The sequence below is a fragment of the Barbus barbus genome (genome assembly GCF_936440315.1).
Source record: "Barbus barbus genome assembly, chromosome: 47".
Lineage (NCBI taxonomy): Eukaryota > Metazoa > Chordata > Actinopteri > Cypriniformes > Cyprinidae > Barbus > Barbus barbus.
The window spans coordinates 22,283,259-22,303,358 of NC_136725.1; the positions used below are offsets into that span (position 1 = coordinate 22,283,259).

General features: G+C 34.5%; 2 protein-coding genes across 11 annotated transcripts in view; both read left to right on the forward strand.

Moving 5' to 3' along the window:
* The first annotated feature begins 506 nt into the window (after window positions 1-506).
* On the forward strand, window positions 507-16,823 carry LOC306865548 (tricarboxylate transport protein B, mitochondrial-like). Of its 3 annotated transcripts, none has more exons than XR_013783874.1 (10): window positions 525-846; window positions 10,105-10,212; window positions 10,741-10,840; window positions 11,372-11,510; window positions 11,887-11,971; window positions 13,299-13,403; window positions 13,500-13,615; window positions 13,710-13,783; window positions 14,747-15,423; window positions 15,723-16,823. XR_013783874.1 is itself a non-coding variant. In XM_079410235.1 (9 exons), exons 1-9 carry the CDS (start codon window positions 735-737, stop codon window positions 14,859-14,861), a joined length of 954 nt encoding a protein of 317 aa, XP_079266361.1. In that variant the 5' UTR covers window positions 507-734; the 3' UTR covers window positions 14,862-16,823. The 3 variants fall into 3 exon arrangements, 1 of the variants encoding a protein (XP_079266361.1); XR_013783875.1 differs by having other exon boundaries at window positions 596-846; window positions 14,747-15,005; window positions 15,728-16,823; XM_079410235.1 differs by having other exon boundaries at window positions 507-846; window positions 14,747-16,823.
* Window positions 16,824-17,412: 589 nt separating this feature from the next.
* The window catches only part of LOC306866166 (phosphatidylinositol 4-kinase alpha-like), a 37,337-nt gene continuing 34,649 nt past the window's right edge, over window positions 17,413-20,100 (forward strand). For all 8 annotated transcript variants that reach the window (XM_079411237.1, XM_079411234.1, XM_079411236.1 and 5 more), the window contains exon 1: window positions 17,413-17,557. In XM_079411237.1, the coding sequence (XP_079267363.1) occupies window positions 17,462-17,557 (96 nt within the window). In that variant the 5' untranslated portion in view covers window positions 17,413-17,461. The remainder of the gene's footprint in view (window positions 17,558-20,100) is intronic.

The window sequence follows — 20,100 nt, forward strand, 5'->3', positions numbered from 1 at the left end:
TCTTAAACGATGCGGGCAGAATCTATACCCAGGTTATATTAGTATCATTGAGATACTATAACAGTTTTTAATATAATAATATTTTGAATTTATTTTAGTGAGTTTTAATATTTTTTTCAAATTTTTAAACGCCTATATAGATTTAATTAATTATTATATATGATTAATTTGTTATTTTAGTAGCCTATATCAAGATAAATTAAATGAAAATGAGAAATTTTGCCTCCCTCTCTCTCTCTGTTATGATTTGGATTTGGATAATAGTCTAATAAAACCTTAACATAACGTGTAATATACATCTAAAAAATAAACGATGAAGACAAAAAAAAATTAAAATAAATTGCTGCAACTTAAAAGCGCTGGATGTAAACAAAACGTGTATCTTCCCCTAATAAAATACATAGTAGTTTCGTTAACAAGGTCTCCAAAAACAACTTCTGTAAAGTTAAATGAGCTCATTGTCCTGATATGATGTTATAACGTGCGCGTTCACAAGAAAAGCGTCCGCTCCGTTCCACCTTAACAGGACTGTCGTGTTTGTCAGAAATATGGCGCTCTGATAGAGACTCTCCCTCCCTTAAAAGCACACACTCACACTCACACTGAGTCTGTGTCCTACTGACAGTGAACAGGAAACTTGAGGCTGTCTAAAGATCACACAGAGCCCGTCACTTCACTACAAATACTGTTTCTGCTGCGCATGAGGCGCGTTCGTCCGCTTTTAAACAAGAAATATGTCAGTGAAGCAGAAATTTGTGAGTCCTTTCCACAGACCGCACTGTTTATCAGCCGCTGCGCCCTCAGGACAAGCCAAACTCACACACCCTGGAAAGGCCATTTTAGCTGGTAAGTGTCTTTTTGTGCTTCTGAATCACGTAAGAAACTGAAAGTGTTTTGTGTTGACTCCAGATCAGACAGTTTTTGCACTGTCATCCACACTGTTTACAGTCCTCTGCTCACTTGATCCCTACAGGGCTGTAGTCAACATCACTGCTCAGGCGAGTATTCAGTGTGCTGGACTGATATGTGTGTGTCATGCTGTGGAACTTTTAGAAGAGCTTTGATACAGTGTTAGAATGTAACAGTCAAGACTTGCCTGTAACAAAAATAGAATGTGTCAGGAAAACGTCATATTACACCCTAAAATCCAAATAGAAATAAATAATAATTATTTTTATTAGTTTAGTGACAGTTAAGCACATTTTTCTCCTTAACTCTCACTACTGGATGTGTGCGTGTCATTTATTTATTTAATTTATTTAATATTTTATCTATTACCTATATATTTTATCTATAATATTTTATCTGTTTTTAGGAACTTTTTTATTTCAGGACTTTTTATTATGTTCACTACTTTTTTTTGCACATTTTCCTTTTTTGGAAAGTATGTTAACATATAACTGGATTTTTTTTTACATCTCATTATTCTCATATATTGTTTTATTTTGCATTTGACGAGGGGGAAGAATGTGCTTTATTGGCATCAAACTAATGTCACAATGCAAAACATTTTGTATGCAAAAGATAATGTCTTATTTGTGTCTTTTTATTTTTGGGGTGAAATATGACCCAGACATATTCTTCACTTTCCTTTATTGATAAAGTGTTTCTTTATCACTGTTATCCATAAGAGCCTTGATTTACATTTAATATTTCAGCAACGGTTGAAAAAAATCCTAAAGAAATTCTAATAAAATTCCTATGTCTAAATTTCTAATCATTAATATTTTAAGTTAATAAGTATTAAATTGGGTATAATTTTAAATTTATCAAATAAGAACTCATAATAATGAAATAAGTTTATTCATAATTAATATTTTTATTAGATTTTAAGTTAGTATCTTTTTATTCTTATTTTTATTTTATCCTTTTCTGACTGGTTCCAAATTATGATAACATTCCATTAATAATGCATTAACATTCTTTTCCTTTATTTCATTCTCTCCTCGGCATCTATGGATAACTTTGTCGTCTTAAAACTGTAGTTATAGGCTGTCTATTTTCCACCCTTCCCTGAAGTGTCCTTAGTGAGTGTGGTTAATCACAGCAGTGACCGTTAATGAGAAATTCCATTAATGTCTAATTATGTGCTGCATGAAGCTCATTCTGGTCCCAGTAATTGCTCAGTGGAGTGAAAAATGTGTTGGATGCATGACATGATATGATGACAGAGCCTGTGGCATGGACACATTAACAGTAACATGGAATGCAGATGGTTTGTGAGTGTTGAAATATGTTGTTAACTACCACGAAATGCAACTGCGTGCACTGGATTACGATGCATTTCATAGATGTCACCGATGTTTGTTCACATTTATTTATTGGACCCTGTTTATGTTCAAAGAACATGATCCTCGGGGCTGTTTCATAAAACAAGTTTACCAAACAAGCCAGGCTTATTTCAGTTAGTCTGACTTATTTTGAACCAAATCAATGGACAATAAGTCAGACTAAGTTAAATAAACCTGGCTTATTTGGTAAACCTGTTTTATGAAACAGGCCCCTGGTCTTCATTGGTGCAATGCATTCCAAAGATGTTTGTCACTCCCAAAACTATGCAGCGTGTGTAACCGATATAGGTCGGTAAGTAAGTAAGTAAGTAGGACGTGGCCTTCAGCCTCCTTGTTAGAGCGCCCACCTCCCACGGTTCGACCCAGGTTCGAGACCCACTCAGAACAAGAATGAGTTGTGGTTGTGCGGACCCAGGGTGGTTATATTGGTCCCATCCCGGATGGGAGTGAGGTTTAGGGGGGTGAGTGTAACCGACATAGGTCAGTAAGAGCTGTTGTGTGTAAACCTCATTCCCCTGATCTCAGCCTCAGACGAGTTTCACACACCGGTTTGTTATTGTGGCGACATTTCCACACCCCTAAACGTGACGCTAAACGAAACGCACTATGATTGGTTGTTTGACATGTCAGTCAAACGGCCTCATGGGCGGGCCTTGGCCAATGATATGGCCATATATTCCAGACCTTCAGCCATCAGTCTGAAGGTCTGGCTATGCAAGACTTTTTTATTTTTTATTAAGGCATACAATTCAAATACAAACTTTAACGGCACATTTCAACAACTAAACACAAGTTATTCGTGTTGATACATTAATTTGAAAACGAAAAACATGAAAAAATAAATAAATAAATAAATAAATAAAATAAGAATAACGATTTTCGATTACTAATAATATATCTATTGTTCCACAGGGGTGTATTATGTGGAGTGAAATTATGTTTAAATATTAAATTCCAATATCTAAGAACCTGCTGCGGGAAATCTGATAGTTTCACAGGCAATTTTTGTAAATCATAATCACAGCACAATAAAAAAACAATTCCACCCAATTGACCAAAAATTGCATTAGGGATGTTAAACCAGAAGGAGTCCTTATGACTAACAAAGGAATTCAACCACTTCAATTTTAGTACACCATTCATCACAGAAAAATCTATAACATTCATACCACCTTCCTCAATACTCGTAATCATGTCAGCTTTCCTAATGTAATGGCATTTTTCTTTCCAAATAAAATTGAAATTTGTTTTGTTCAATAAATTAATCATGTTCTCTGAAATTTGAAAATTCGGCCGTGAGCCTATCAGAGCCAGGAGATTTATTCAGGGACAATTTCAAGCTCTCCTCATCCAATTCTTCTATTCTTAAATCAGACTCACAAAATTCTTTAAATGTGTCATCAATTTTGGGTATGAAGTCCTTAATTCTATTCAAAAATTTGGAAGAATCAGAGTGAGAGTACATAGATGTGTAGAGGTTTCTATAGAAAGTAAAAACCTCTTTTTCAATTGTTTTAACATCTTTACACTCTACTCCTTTTATCAGTAAACTTAATATGGCCTTATTCTCCTGTCTCCTTTTCTCTAAACTACTGAAATACGAGCTATTCTTTTCCCCTTCCACTATCCACTTTGCCCGTGATCTTACAGAAGCACCTTGGGCTCTTTTACAATACATATAATCTAATTTAGCTTGTAGTATCAATCATTTCTATTTATCATCACTGTTTAATTCTACTTTTTCACAATATTTCCTAATTTGCTGAAACGGGCATCTTTCCTCTTCATTTTTCCTTGATTAACTCCTTACTGAACTTGATGGAACTTTCTCTAATTTTATATTAAAAAATTTCCCATTTATTACAAAAACTGTCTATTGTCTCATTGTTTTCAGTTTCGGCTATTATTTCTTTTATTCTTTTACAACATTTCTTATTTTTTAACAGACCTGAATTAAATTTCCAATAACCTTTATTTTTACTTCTTCTATTAGCTGAATTTATCCTAATTTCTATTATACAGTGATCTGTTAATGGGGCTTTAGAAATCAAAAGATCCGAGACAAACCCAGCAAATGCATCAACAACCAGCCAATAGTCAATCCTAGATTTGCAGCTGTTATTAGGTTTATGCAAGGAGTATTGCCTTACTTCTGGATTTACCCTTCTCCATATATCTACCAGATAATTTCTGGTAACAAATTCTCCAATTATGCGATTAAATTGGTTACTGTCAAATTTAGAGGGCCATCTGTCTTCCCATTCATCCGGTGTCATATTCCAGTCACCTCCCATTAAAATAAAATCTGTAGGCTATAATGTTTTGAGCTCTGATATTGTGATTGTAACATCTTCAAGCATTTGTTTGTTTTGGGCATTAGTTTTATGTCCATATATATTTGTTAAGATAAAAAAGTTAACCAAAGACCTTGATCATTAACCATTAACCAATGACCTTGATCATCTGCCCTGTGTGTAATTATGTCACCTGGAAACCTATTAAAACAAATTGCAACACCAGCGGACTTATTGGTCCCATGACTAAATAATATTCGATCACCCCATTGGTTAGCCCAGAATTTAGCGTCTTCTTCGGAAGAATTTGTTTCTTGTAACAAAAGACAATGTGGTTTCCGCCCTTTACAAAGTAAATCTAAACCAAATCTTTTAGACCCCTCACATTTAACGAAGCAAGTGAAATTGAACAATTGGACATTTCTGAAAAAAAGTGTAAGAAGCTATATAAAACTAAATAAAAGAAAGAACAATGAGAACAAAGTTTTTGTGTGCTGTTTCTCAATAACAGAAATAGTCCCATGAGTTCTTAAAACACTCCTTTTTGTATCTAGTGCAAACAAATCACGTCTTCCTTCTGCGGTTTAACCAATCCGTCGACCCTCTATGTATCCGTGCGGTCCGCGGTAGCTCGGTTCCCCTCTCGACGGGCTTGCTCAATCTGCGGCCACAGTTGCTTTCTTGCCTCCCTGTCTTCCAGCGGTAGCATCTCAGCGAGGTGGATGCCCTTCTCCCTGCACACCTGAGAATCCTTGCAGCGTCGCCATATCTCCTCCTTGACATGTCTCCGAACAAATAAGACAACAATGTGTCTCTTCCTGATGTCATCCTTTCGGCCAACTCTGTGTACAATGTCGATTGCTTCTTCGAGCTGTCGCTCTTCCATGTCGGGGGCGATCTTATTCAAGAGTTGTATGACGTCCAATCTGATGTTCTCATCCTTTTTTTCCGTCAAGCCTTTAATTTTCAGACACCATCTCATCTTATATCTCTCTTGCTCCCAGATTCTTTCTTTAAGCTCTTTGTTTTCTTTGCACAAACGTTCGTTGCACTTTTCTAGCTCGCTGATCTTTCCTTTACGGTCTTTAACTTCGTCTGCATTGAACTTGAAACAGCTTTGGCTAAGATAGCGATTATGCAGCTGCTCTGTTTAGATTGCTCTCGAAGATCCAACAACTGCTCATTAAAGTTCTTTTCCATGTTTTAAATGGCTTCCAATATGGTTAGGTTTGAGACCTCACCTCATACTTCGATTTCACTTTTTGAAATGTTTGGAGTGGTTTTTAAAAGTGCACAACTATGATTTTGGGACAATTTTGTTACCATCGCTAATGTGAGTTACTGCTCAAGACGCCATCTTGCCGAAACTCTCTGGCTACGCGAGACTATACGTGTACTAATGATTTCCGGTTCATGAACGAATCATTCTTTTGAACTGGTTCTTTTCGGTGGATGAACCAGTTCACTAAATCAGACTGAAGCATTTGAAACATTTCAGAGTTCAAGTGAACACTGACTCTGTCTATACTGCAGAATCAATTTCTCATTTACATTGGCTGTGTCCAAATTCAGGGTCTGCATCCTCCTTAGGATCCTTCCTACCCGGTTGAAGGAGGAGGGATCCTCCGACGTCCGCAAAACCCGGAAGTCGGTGTTTGTGAATTTGGACAGCCTACCCTTCTTTCAGTTCCCTCCCTTACCCGTTGCTCAAATCCTGTCGCCTAGCAACCGTGACAGCGCCAAGCAAGAAGCGGGAAAATGGACAAATAGTTATTCTCCTCATTTTAATTATTTTGGAAGAAATAAAGCAATTAAATAAATTAAATACTTTCTTTGCTCGTTGTCGGAGAGTTTTTTATATCAGACTACAAGACAGTCACATCCAGGTAAGCCATTATAGCCTATTTTTATTTGTTTTTAAGTATTCTACTAATTTCTCCTACAAATTCATTGAGCCGAAGCATAAACTTTAGCTTATTTTGTCAGAGAAACTCCTCTCCCACTCCGCTACCGCTCGCTTCGTCCGCCATTACGCTCTGCCGAAAAGAATTATGGGATAGGTAGGACGGGAAAGGATCCACCACACCCATCCTTCCAATTCGGGGAAAAGGAGGACGTATTTGTGGGCCGCATTTGAAGGATCCTACGAATTTGGACAGCCTTCGTCGCGGCACTGTGACGTAACATCCTTCAAATGAGTACTCCGAAGGATGCAGACCCTGAATTTGGACACAGCCATTGAGTGTATAAATTGTTGGTTATACGAGCAAACAACTCATGCTGGACAAACTGGCGTATTGACCGCTGACTAACTTAAACGCCTCTGATTGGCCATTGCTCCCACAGGCTGTCTATGATTGGCTAAAATGCTCAACGCTGCAAAAACACGTCGTAAATAGAAACCTTTGTTTCTCTTCATAGAGAGCACACGCTTGTGAGTTTTTAAAATGGAAGTATCGACTTGGTACCGGTGCATTTGTCAACAGTACTCATTTTAATTTAAATGCCTGCTCCACCTCTGAAAAAAAACATTCCTTTTGACTGATGTTTTAATTGTAAAAGACCAGTCATACAAGTACTTCACTATGAATTGATAGCTCAGCAGAAAAACTGTCACTACTCACACAAGGCCTTTGATTGCATCATATAGAGTCACTTTGTTTGACTTCTAGACGTAAAGCAGGATTAGGTGTGTCATGCAGTTAGCCCTTAGGATCTGACCAAACATTCCTCGCTTCCTTAAAGGTTCTAATAGTTCTAATATCAGCACAACTGATTTTAACATTGATAATATTAATAAAAATGTTTCTTGAGCAGCAAATCAGCATGCTAGAATGATTTCTGAAGGATCGTGTGACACTGGTGATTTTGGGATGGTTGTAGCCCCTCGACTCTCCCTCAGGGCAGTTTCTGAGGCTCAGGGAGATCAGCAGGTCAAACAGGTTAGATACCTGACCCTCCTGTACAATATCCTGCTGTTTCACCTGCTATAAGACACATTAGTGCTCGTCGGTTATGTTAAAACCTGTTAAACAGGTATACTGATGTTGTAAAGAAAAAATAATTCCAGGAATTATCAATGATGACAAACATCATTCAAATGAAGAGGAGACAATGAACAGAAACTTTGAAGTTTATGCACCACTGAGGAAACATCAGAAGTCATTTAGAGGAATTACAAATAAAGAGCATATACAGCACTCAGTGGTATATGATCAATTGTTTGTGGCCAGTTAACATTTTATTTTTGTGTCTTCACATTTTTCATCTCCCTTTTACACTATAAAAGGAGGCTAGTACTTTAATTAGTTAACTATAGAGCTATATTGTGCATTTTAGTGCATCCTGTAGGAAACAAATATCTTAATTAAATCTCATTAAAATCTATTTTGTCTTTTAGCCATCTGTAAGATTAAACGGTGCCTTTTTTGCTGAAGTTTGCAGTTCTCAGATATTTCTCCTGAGAAAAAGTCTATTTTATAATATCTCATGTGTCTCCAGATCTCAGCAACGTCTCCAGCTGTGCTCAAATCTGACCAAAGATCTCATCATATGAACTCAAACATTGCTCTTTTATAGCTCTATAATCGTACAGTATGACAACTGTTTATTTAGGAAAACATCAAACAAAGTTGATCCCTAAATGAAAAATAACTCCATTAACTCTCCTGAGTTATGAAAGAGCAGCCTCTGAGCAGTAATGCTTTCCTCTGGAATGTATACAGCATATAATAATGTCTGCCGGTTCATTTGATCGATCACCTGAAGCTTCTCTGCACACAGTGAAAGAAGTGTAAATGTGTCAACGAAGTTGAGATCTGATTAAAGAGCAGGACGTTTGTTTCACAGACACACACCCATCAGAGAGAGCAGGGGGGTGGATCCTCTGAGCCAATCACAGAACAACATGCCCCCTTTACTGCCGCCTGTTGAGCTGCAGATGTGCTCGACACACAGTTAAGGTGGCCACGGATCATTGGCACTTTCATGAGACATTCAGTATTGAGAGATGATCATCGTTGTGTAAACTCATAAACTACCATTCAAAAGGGATTTTTAAAGAAACAAATACTTTTATTCAGTAATGATGCATTAAGGATAAATTGATCAAAAGTGCCAGAAAAGACGTTTATAATGTTACAAAAGTTTATTTATCAAATAAATGCTGTTCTTTTGAACTTTCTATTCATCACAGAATCCTGAAAAATAAAACGTATCATGTTTTTCCACAGCTGTTTTCAACTTGAGTAATATTCAGAAATGTTTGTTGAGCACTAAATCAGCATATTAGCATGATTTCTGAAGGATCATGTGACACTGAAGACTGGAGTAATGATGCTGAACATTCAGCTGCGCATCACAGGAATATGATCAATTTTACAATATATCCAAATAGGAATAAGCTATTTTAAATTGTAATATTTCACAAAATTTACTGTATTTTTGATCAAATATATTTCAAAGATAACTGAACTGTGCTTTACAAGAAAAAACGAATTTAGTCTTTCTGCTTTAAAAATTGATATTTAATTCGATGTGCAACTTTCTTTGTAATTATTTGTGAATTTTGCTAGCAATTTCCGAGTGAATTGTTTTATTGTAAATCCTACGCTTTGTTCAGTGTACAATTAGTTGGCTAAAATATAATTAAAATAATTAGGCAAGAATTGCTATTGCCATTGAGATTAGTGATTTCAATTTATAATAAGACATGTCTAGAAACCAGATTATCACAGAAACTTGAGGGAGACACTTTTTATTTGGCCCTGTAAGCAACTGCCTATCAACAGCCTAGCAACCATCACAACCCCCTAGCGACCGCAGCAACGCACTGAAAACTACCCTAAACGCCTAATTCTGATCATTTTTATCTAGTTCTAATATAAAAATTGAATTACATGACAGATTATTATGCTTTTGTTCTTTACACTGTGTTATTTTTGAACAAAATAGCCTTTAAATATGGGACTTTCCCTCTGTTATATTTATGGCAGTGTTATTTTAGTATCAGTTAGATATTATAGTATTTTTTTTATTCATATTTTGAATTAATTTATTTGTATATTTTCTGTTTTTTATTGTATTTGTTTTTGTTAGTTTGTTATTTTTGTGTTTAGGTTTTAGTTATTTTAATACATGAAGTTGAACTAAATGAAAATGAGTAAAACTAAATGAATATTTATGTATTTATATGTATATATTTATATTCATATAATTTATATTATATATAAATATATTTAATATATAAACAAAATATTTTTCTTAAATATATGCATGCATGTGTGTGTAATTGTATTTAAATAATAAATATACACAGTACTCACATATATTATGTAAACAAACTTATTTTGGATGCTATTAATCGTTTGACAGCACTAATATATATATGAATATATGTGTGTGTATTATTTCATTACAAGTAACTTTTTTTTTTTTTTTTTTTTAAAGTAACTAAAATAACCCTGATTTGTGGCTTATATTGTAAATATCACTATTAATAAATTCTCTGTGTTTTTCAGGTGGGATTGCTGGAGGCATTGAAATCTGCATCACGTTTCCTACGGAGTATGTGAAAACTCAGCTACAGTTAGATGAGAAGGCAAACCCGCCTCGCTACAAAGGCATCGGTGTGTATTTACTCAAATTATTTCATGTTATTATCTAAAGTAAACGCTTATAATTGCATCTGCCTTGTCCTGAGAGCTTTCCAAACACTTTCATTTAATCATTGTGTGTGAAAACACATGGTTCATCAGCAGAGACAGAGTCCACTCCGGTTTGAAGGTTCAAAGTACAGTAACCGATGCACAAGCGTTTGGGTTCAGGTTTATCAGCCGCTGGACTTTGTGGCCCCTTTTCACAACAAGTTTATCAGCACGGATTGTTCATTTGTTAGCCAATCTCACGCTTGCAACCAGCACTGTCACGTTTCAACAGTCTGGTCATGTTCTCTTTTGAAATGTTGAATGATTTACTCAGCTGTAGGAGATCCAAATGAAAAGGAAATTAATGCATTTAATAATTCATAACCACACACGTTTCCAAAATATTCTAATTTGAAATGCCTCAGGCTGAGATTAGACTGCGAGCGGCTCTGTTTTGGAGTACGAATAATGAGATTGAAGTGGTGTAATTCTTCTGTCCTGTCTCATCAGCTGACTGTGTGAAGCAGACGGTGCATGGTCATGGGGTGAAGGGTCTGTACCGTGGTCTGAGCTCTCTGCTCTATGGCTCCATTCCCAAAGCTGCAGTGAGGTGAGCGGTTCCTGACCCGCTGGGATAAGCTTTCAAATGTCGGTTTGAAGTCTGATGCTCAGTGCAGCTTATTCCGGCTGAGAGCTGCCCACAATTTAGCTCTGCTCTATAACATTTCATCGACTAGATGTGTCTTTTTGTAGAATACTACTTGCTCACTGACATGACATATCAGCCAGTCCAGCTAGGTTTTCATTGGAGATCATTTGTAAATCATGTACAATCATGTACATCTATTAATTAAAAATATTGGAACCTGACATACAAATGGTAATTAACTATGTGTGTGTGTGTGTGTGTGTGTGTGTATAAAACCTAAAACCAAAATGCATTGAAATTGTAAGACAAGATGCATTTTGGTTTTAGGTTTTCGGACAACTTTGATAAAAGGTATATAATAAGTATATATATATTTCTCTTATCCTACCTGTAAACAAAGTTCTGCAAAGTAAGTGAGAGAAGCTTTTTTGTTTGATTTTAAAGCAGGAGACGTGTTAGTGTTCAGGCTGTCATGATTGTGTTTCTCCGCAGGTTTGGGATGTTTGAATTCCTCAGTAATAAGATGAGGGATGAGTCTGGGAAGCTGGACAGCACGCGGGGGTTGATCTGCGGTCTGGGAGCAGGAGTGGCAGAGGCTATAGTCGTGGTGTGTCCTATGGAGACTGTAAAGGTGTGCGATGTGATATTCTGATGCTTTTAGCATGTATTGATTAGTTAGAGGCCTTGTGCTTAAGATCTACACTGAGAGTGAGCAGTGCAACATTTGACTTCAGTCACATTGCATCGATGTCTAGACGCAGTATAAGAAATTCCATACTAATGCAAAAAGTAGTACAGTTTGCCTGTGCTTCATCGGTTATGTAAGCAGACCATCAGACAAGAATATACTGATGTATTAACATACACTCAGGAGGCATATAGCTTATATTGCAGCTTTTAATGCATTATACACATATCTGTGAAATACATGCAAAGTATAACCATTATGAAGGGATTTCTGGTTGAATTAACACTGATAGAAATATAATGTTTTCCTTTCATTTCAGGTCAAATTCATCCACGATCAGACCTCAGCGAACCCAAAGTACAGAGGATTTTACCACGGTGTGAGGGAAATAATCAGAACACAAGGTACATGTGGATGGTGGATTGTTTAGTCTCCAGCGCCACCGCCTGGAGACCAAACACACTTACAACGAAACATCTGAACAGTGATAAATAACACGGTTATTATAGTTAACTCAAACTAAAATTAAAACCATAAAAATCATTCGTTTCAATAAAATAAACCTTGATTGAAATAAAATACAAAAAACATTTTATTCCAGCCTGTTGTCAAGACAACATTTCTTACTTTAATTTACTTTAATTTGATGTACTAAAGTCACCAAAACTGAAACATAAATAAAACTATATAGACATATGTATAAAACTACTAAAAATGATAAAAACACAACAAAATTACTAAAATTAACTTTAAAATGAAAATGAAAAAAAAAAAACTGATTCAAAATATTCATAACAGCTAATAGTAATAATATTTTTTTTTTTTTGGTGAATTTAATTTTATGCACATTTATGACTGCTTTCTACACTTTATTTTTACTATTTATTTAGTGTATATTCACTATTATATTTGTGTTTATTATGAAACTACCCCAGAAATGTTTGAGAAATGTTATTTTAGTATTATTTATATATTATAATATTTGTTATTATTATAGATTAGGTTTTATTTGAATATTTTCAGTTTTCTTTTTAATTTTAGTGAAAGTTTTAGTAACTTTCTGTGTAGCTTTATCTTTATTTGAGTTTTAATGTTAGTCATTTTAATGCTTAAACTACGGTGGCCAAGAGAGCTCAATGCGCTGCAACTTCAGAAAACACATGCAAATAGAAAAAGCACCAGCAAATCAAGAAAAGGTGCTGCAAATGCTCACAACACAACCAAATAAATTTTATTTGCAGAGCGTTTCTCTTTTTAGGTTGTGTTGTGAGCATTTGCAGCGTGTGTTGTCAAATTGAGAGTTTTTTTTCTTAATTTGCAGGTGTTTTTTTCTATTTGCAGTGCGTTGAGCCCTCTTGGCCACCGTATTAAACAAACTTGTTTTTCACTTGCCAAGGCAACATTTCGTTTTTTGTGTGTTTTAAATGCAAGTGTTTCATCTAATATTTGTATTTTATTTCATTTCAGCTTTATTTAAATTACTGAAAATATTAATAATTGGTTTTAGTTTTTATTTATTAATTTTATTACATTTTCATATAATAAATTTAGTCTCATACAGTATGATCTCACATGAGCACCATGTGATCCGATAATCCATGTGACCATCGCACTCTAAACAACTTCTGATCTAATCCGCTATTGAAGTTACAAACTACCTCAACAACCCTGTTATTAGAGTAGAATGAAAACATTATTTAGAGTTTAAACGGGTCTCTTCTGTTTTCACAGGACTCAAAGGAACCTATCAGGGACTGACCGCAACAGTACTGAAGCAGGGCTCAAATCAGGCCATCCGATTCTACGTAATGACCGCTCTCAGAAACTGGTACAAAGGTGTGAAACACAATCTATAATTGTCATTATATAAGAACTTTGTGTGCTGATCAAACAGTGTGGCTACAGTGATCACTGTGTTCACTCTAAAACTAGGCGATAACCCCAATAAGACTATTAACCCCTTTGTGACCGGAGCATTTGGAGCCATTGCTGGAGCCGCAAGCGTGTTTGGAAATACACCACTGGATGTGATCAAAACGAGAATGCAGGTGTGTAATAAGCATTTTCCCTGTCAAGCAGAAAGCAAGACTGTAGTAAAACATAAACAGGACAGTTGAATATTGTTTTTTATGATGTTTTCAGGGATTGGAAGCTCACAAATATAAGAGCACAGTTGACTGCGCCATCAAAATCATGAAACACGAAGGACTGGCTGCGTAAGTAAACCAGACACCAGCACAAAGTACCTGATGGAGATATTTCTGGGTGAATCTCAGGAAAACATTTACAGTCATCATTTACCCCCAAAATTAATAGGGGAAATTTTTTTTTTTTTTTTTTTTTTTTTTTTTTATAAAAACACTATTTCTAAGATCATTGTAAATTTTCGACATTATTTTAAATGACACAATTTTCTCATTGTATTATTTTTCTAGCTTTAATGTATTTTTATTTCAGTTTTAGTATTAGTAATTTTAGAGCAGTTATTATCAGTTAGTTATAAGTTTTTTTTATTTTTCAAGTTTTTCAGTTTAAACTTCATATGTATTTTTTATTTCAATTACAGAAAATGATCAATAATAGTTTTCATTTTAAATAAGGACCAGCTCTGTAAGCAAGCATGTAATAAAAATGATGAAAGCACATAATAAAATTGCTCAAATTTAAACTAAAATTCAAATGAAATGTTTTGTCATTAAAATACGAAGTTATATTTTCAATAAAAACAGGTATTTCTAAAACATTACAAATGTTTTATTCACATTTTATTTTAGTTTATGTAAATTTTATGTGCTTTTATCATTTTTATTAGTTCTAAAAAAAATAAAGTTGTAAAATGAGTAAAACTGAAATAAAATTAAAGCTAGAAATATATATTTATTTCTATTAATTTATAGAATTAAAAAAATATATATATTATTTATTTCAGTTGAACTCATTTTAGAACTTCAATTTCAACCTGGTTAGTTTTTTTTACATTTTTGTAAGTGTTCATGGAAATATCTGGGCTCACAATTTACCCGCAAATCAAAAGAACAAATGATGAAATTCTATTTTTCATGAAGACATACTCTGTTTTCAGCACATACTCTCACCAAATTCTCATTACTGTAATGCATATGAAAGGTTTCTTGTGATTCATCCTTATGTTTTCACTTTGTTTTCTCTCTCTCCTGTAGATTCTACAAAGGCACCGTGCCCAGGTTAGGTCGGGTCTGTATGGACGTGGCTATAGTGTTCATAATCTACGAGGAAGTGGTTAAAGTTCTTAACAAGGTGTGGAAGACGGATTAATGGAGGTGTGGTGCTGATGGGCGGAGTCTGGCCTTCATGACATCATACCGGTGTGACAACAGCGGCCAAAATAGCTGCCAATGGCAGACGACACAGAAAGTCACTGGAATGTGCTTAATAATCATTTAATCAACACAGAGAGAGGTTTTCCCAACTAATGTGAGAAAGACACCAAATACTTGAAAACTAGTTTTTACCCCAAAGACCAATTTAAATATTAGACTTAAAAAAAAAATTTTTTTTTATGGAAAATAACATCTTTAGGGAGACTCACTCAAATTTTATTTTATTTTTTAAACATTAGGTATCATAGAAACTTTAATTCTAGTTTTAACAATATAATTTTCTAAAGTGCAATTTACCAGCAAATATTATATGTTTCTATTGTATGTATTTTAATTTTGTGATTTATATACTAACTGCTGAGGGCCTAATCTGAACACCGTGCAACAGAATATGTATTTTAGAAAAAATCTTAACTTGTAGTCTAAAATGCATAAATTAACCTCATCTAAAAAATTCACCAAAGCTTTTAATTATGAGATAAAAAATACCCTATACAGTACTTGTCAAACATTACAATTTCTAAATGATTTTAATGAAGTCTCTTCTGCTCACTGAGGCTGCATTTATAAGATCAAAAATACAGGGAAAACAGTAATATTGTGAAATTTGATGTTAGAATGATGTCTGAAGGATCATGTGACACTGAAGACTGGAGTAATGATGCTGAAAATTCAGCTTTGATCACAGAAATAAATTACATTTTAAAATATATTCACATAGAAAATGGTTATTTCAAATTATAATAATATTTCATAATATTACTGTTAATCAAATAAATGCAGCCTTGGTGAGCAGAAGAGACTTCATTAAAAATCATAACTTTTGACAGGTATTAGTGGTACATATGATACATGCACTTTAACATTTGGTAGTAATCCAGGTTTATTTTAAGTGCCTATATTAATATACATCATATAATCTATTTTTTTGTAATTCTACTTGTTTACATAAATAATTTCCATGATTTGTGTATAATTAAACCCTGCTGTAACAGTATAGCATAAGAACAGTGACATACACGGTCTCTGAAATCAACACCACAACACATGCTGTGCATTTAAAAACTCAACAGTGTTGTTTCACCCAAGCGAGCGTCACCAAAGAGCCAGATGACTCAAATACAATGTTTACTTCGTTAACATGAGTTGAATGTTGTAAATGATGTGAAAAAGGCCAGAGCCTCTTAAAAGCCGCTCTTAAAATCAGTCCATGCCTTAAAGACGATACAGCGTGCTTGTTTTTCTGCTCCTCTTCTCCTTCTGCTCTCCTACCTCAAGATGCTCGCACAAATCTGTAAAAACTAACAACAGAGGTGAAATATTCAGCATATTCAACCTAGGATTATACTGCAGACTGACGTGTAACAGACATGGTATAAAGCGAATGATCACTTTTCAGTGTTGTTTTCAAAACTGGCTTGTTTTTCACAGCAGACCAGAGAACTCGAGTGGCTTAATTTGTAATATGCAACTGTTTTAGAGTTTAGAAACACTAAATAACTTGTATTTTGCCTTTACCGCACGTCACATGGGAGAGTAACAGTCTTGAATGTACAGTTTTGAAGAGGTTTGATGCTCGAAATGATCATTGTGCCTGTGGTTCTTGACTCTTTACAGACATGTTTTAGATGTACTGTAATGCCATATGTCTAAACGATCCCGCAATCGTTTAGACATATGGCATTACGTTGCAGCCCAATCTTGATCTAGTGTTTATTTGACTTTGTAAACTGTAAGGCATAGGAAACAGCAGTGGGAATAAACATAGGATTTTATTGTTGTGTTTCTGTGAAAGTTATCAGAATGCATTCCAAAAATTATGCATTAATTGTCATGCTAATGAAAAATAATGTGCCTTCAGTTCATGTTCTAATTCAGAATAAATTATGCTGACTGGATAATTGAGTCTGTTTTATTTTTTCATTGATTGATTGATTCGGGATTCAGATTAAGATTTATTTTTAATGGTACAAAACATCAAGGTAGTACAGTTTATAAAAACAGAACAATGAAAAAAGAAGGAAGTTTACACAAATGTGTTGCCAGAAAAAAAGGAATAAATTTGCACTTGAGAGGACACACAGGATTAACAGAGCTTTAGATAGTTCCATAAATTTGTCTAGATCAACATCGAATAAAGAAATTAGAGTGTAGAGCCAGCTTTTTTCAGTTTTATTTATGTATTATGTAAGCTTATGTGAAATTTAGCTAGCAGGAAACACAAGTTAAGTTATATTTTCCTATATTCTCTTTTGAGTAGTCAAACAATACAAACGTTTTTTAATATTTTACTTTATTTCAGTTAACATTTAATTTATTAAAACATTGCAGCCAGTCTTACTGTAGGTGAATTATTGAAGTAAGAGAAGCAAAAAAAAAAAAAAAAGCGAACGCGTAAATGCTGCAGCACGAATACGGTGACCTTGTCAAATGTGCGCTCGGGCTTTCCGTAGTCGCATCTCTCATTTGTTGTCACTTGACGAACATTTCATTTTAAGATGTAGATATTTGTTTGTTTTTAATATTAAATGAATAATGTCTTTGAAAGGGACGTCGCGAGGTTTTTATTTTAATACTGTTCTGTCTCTCGCGCGTTCTCTGGCTGCTCATAGACCCGCTCCGCTTGACAAGGTGAGAGTTTTACTTCCTATTAGCATCTGAAGCTAAAAGCTAACACAACCAAAACAAATCAAAGTTTAATCAAATATCTGACGTCCTCTCTTATTTATATACCCTTTGTTAACATGTATATCCAAATATTAAAGACCAGCCATTTAAATCGACTGACATTGGTTTATACAGTCATTGTTTTGCTAGTTTTACGTTGTTTCTCATCAACCTCCACATTTAAGGATTGAAGAGATATTTACGTTAGTAATTAATACCCACCTGTAATCATCTATATAATACGAATTCAATTTAATAATCACTTATATCATTGCTTATTTTAAATTCTTTACTCATCTGTTACACGCACAATACAGTTATAGGAAATAATCAGTGACAGCATAAAACTGTCAATTTAATAATAATAATAATAAATGTTCTAATAGTCAAATACTGAATATTTTTGTCAGTGAAATGTGTACTTTTAGATCATTCAAAACCCAAATTAAACCACATTTAAACAGTATTTCAGATTTGGTCAACTGTTTATTGATTTATGCATTTATTTCAGAGCTGTGTTGGCTGATGTTTTAGTAATTGCTGGTCATTTATAGCTCAGAGTTATAAAGTATGCATTTACCCTGACACATTACAGGGCTGTTTTGTTATTACTGTTTGACAGGACGTGAAAAACCAGGTGTTTCAAGGGCGGATCTCTGTTGAAAAGTCATTGTGACTCTCTGAGAACAAAACATTTTCTGAGTCTTAGTAAATCTTTGCAAAGGTGCTCTCGTTAAAACCAAGTATATGCGACACGCTGGTGTCCTAAAGTCAGTTTTGCATGTGAGATTCTCTATTTATGCTGGTTTTCATGACATTATTTGACCCTTATTGCTTCAGAAGGAATGATTTATAATAATAATAAAAAATATTAGAACAAGTGTAAATGTTTACCTGAAAACAGAAAAAGGCTTAATCAATACTAGTCTGTTTTAAAGGGAAGCATGTTATAAACTTCCTTACACACTGGTGAACTTCTGTACATAATCTCGCATCATTACGTTTTTATGATGTGTGTGCACCTGTTGTATTATTGAGTTGTGTCCAGTGCTATTTTAGTATTATTTATATGCTATTATTATTTGTTATTAATATTTTGATTTAGCTTTCATTTTTATATTTTCAGCTTTCATTTTCTTTTAGTTTAAGAAAATGTGCTTTTGTCTTTTTATTAGTTTGGGTATATATATATGATTTAGGTTCTATTTAATTTTTTTTTAATTCTATTTTTATTTTTATTTTTTTTCTATTTAATTTTGCCTTTATTTTAATGAACAAAAATGTTTTAATAGTTTTAGTTTTAGTAAACAGTAATATGTGACCCTGGAGCACAATTTATCAGGACCTTATCAGTTCGCTTATCAAACAGGGGCACTGATGATGCGATCCTTACTGTGGTGCATCATGTTTTAAAACATCTGGAAGATCCAAAGGCTTATGCCAGGCTGCTTTTTCTCGATCTGAGCTCTACTTTTAATACTGTGTAGCCACACCTTATGCTCTCCAAACTAAATAGTATGGCTGTTAATCCATATAGCATTTACATTTAGTCATTTGGCAGACGCTTTTATCCAAAGCGACTTACAATTGGGGAATACACAAAGCGATTCATCTTGAAGAGGCAATGAGACAGAGGAAGTGCTCGTAACACCAAGTCTCAGTCATATATATAGCATTAAATGTTTCCATGCATTTCTTACGGATAGGACTCAAATTAAAATCAAGCAGTCTTTCTCCAAATGTAGACGTATTAGTATTGGTGTTCCCCAAGGGTGTGTTTGTTCACCACTCTTATTTACATTGTACATACATTAATATAAGAGTCACCATCCGGTGAACATTGTCGTTAAATTTTCAGATGACACTGCCATTCTTGGTCGATTGTACAAGGATGAGGACCTTCAACGTTACACTACAGAGATTGCTGACTTTGTGTTATGGAGTAAAGTACATAGTCTTGTAATAAATGTTATTAAAACAGAAGAAATGATATTTGATTATAGATGAGTAGGCAATCACTCACCTATTGTAATTAGCAATGAGCCTGTTAAAAAAAATAAATAAATAAACTGTTAGACAGGTTGCTTCATACAAATATTTAGGTGTAATTATGGATAATAGACTCTCATGGGAGGTGCATGTGGATAACCTGTGTAGAAGGGTGCAACAAAAGATGTACATTTTAAGGAGGCTCAGATTATTTGGGGTGGTCCAAAGGGTCAAGTTGCTGTTTTATCATGCCTGCATTGAATCCATCTTACTATATGGTATAGCGGCCTGGTTTGGTCATTTGAAAGTTACTCTTAGATCTCAGTTGAACCCCAATTTTCAGTCCATCTTTGATAAGGTTATTCTTAAACAGGCAATGAAAATGACTCGGGACTCTTCTCATGTGCTTCAGCGAGAATTTGAACTACTCCCATCTGGTCGACGTTTTTGTACTCCAATGTCTAGATATAACCATTATAAAAACTCTTTTGTTCCTTTGGCTACAAGGCTGTTAAATC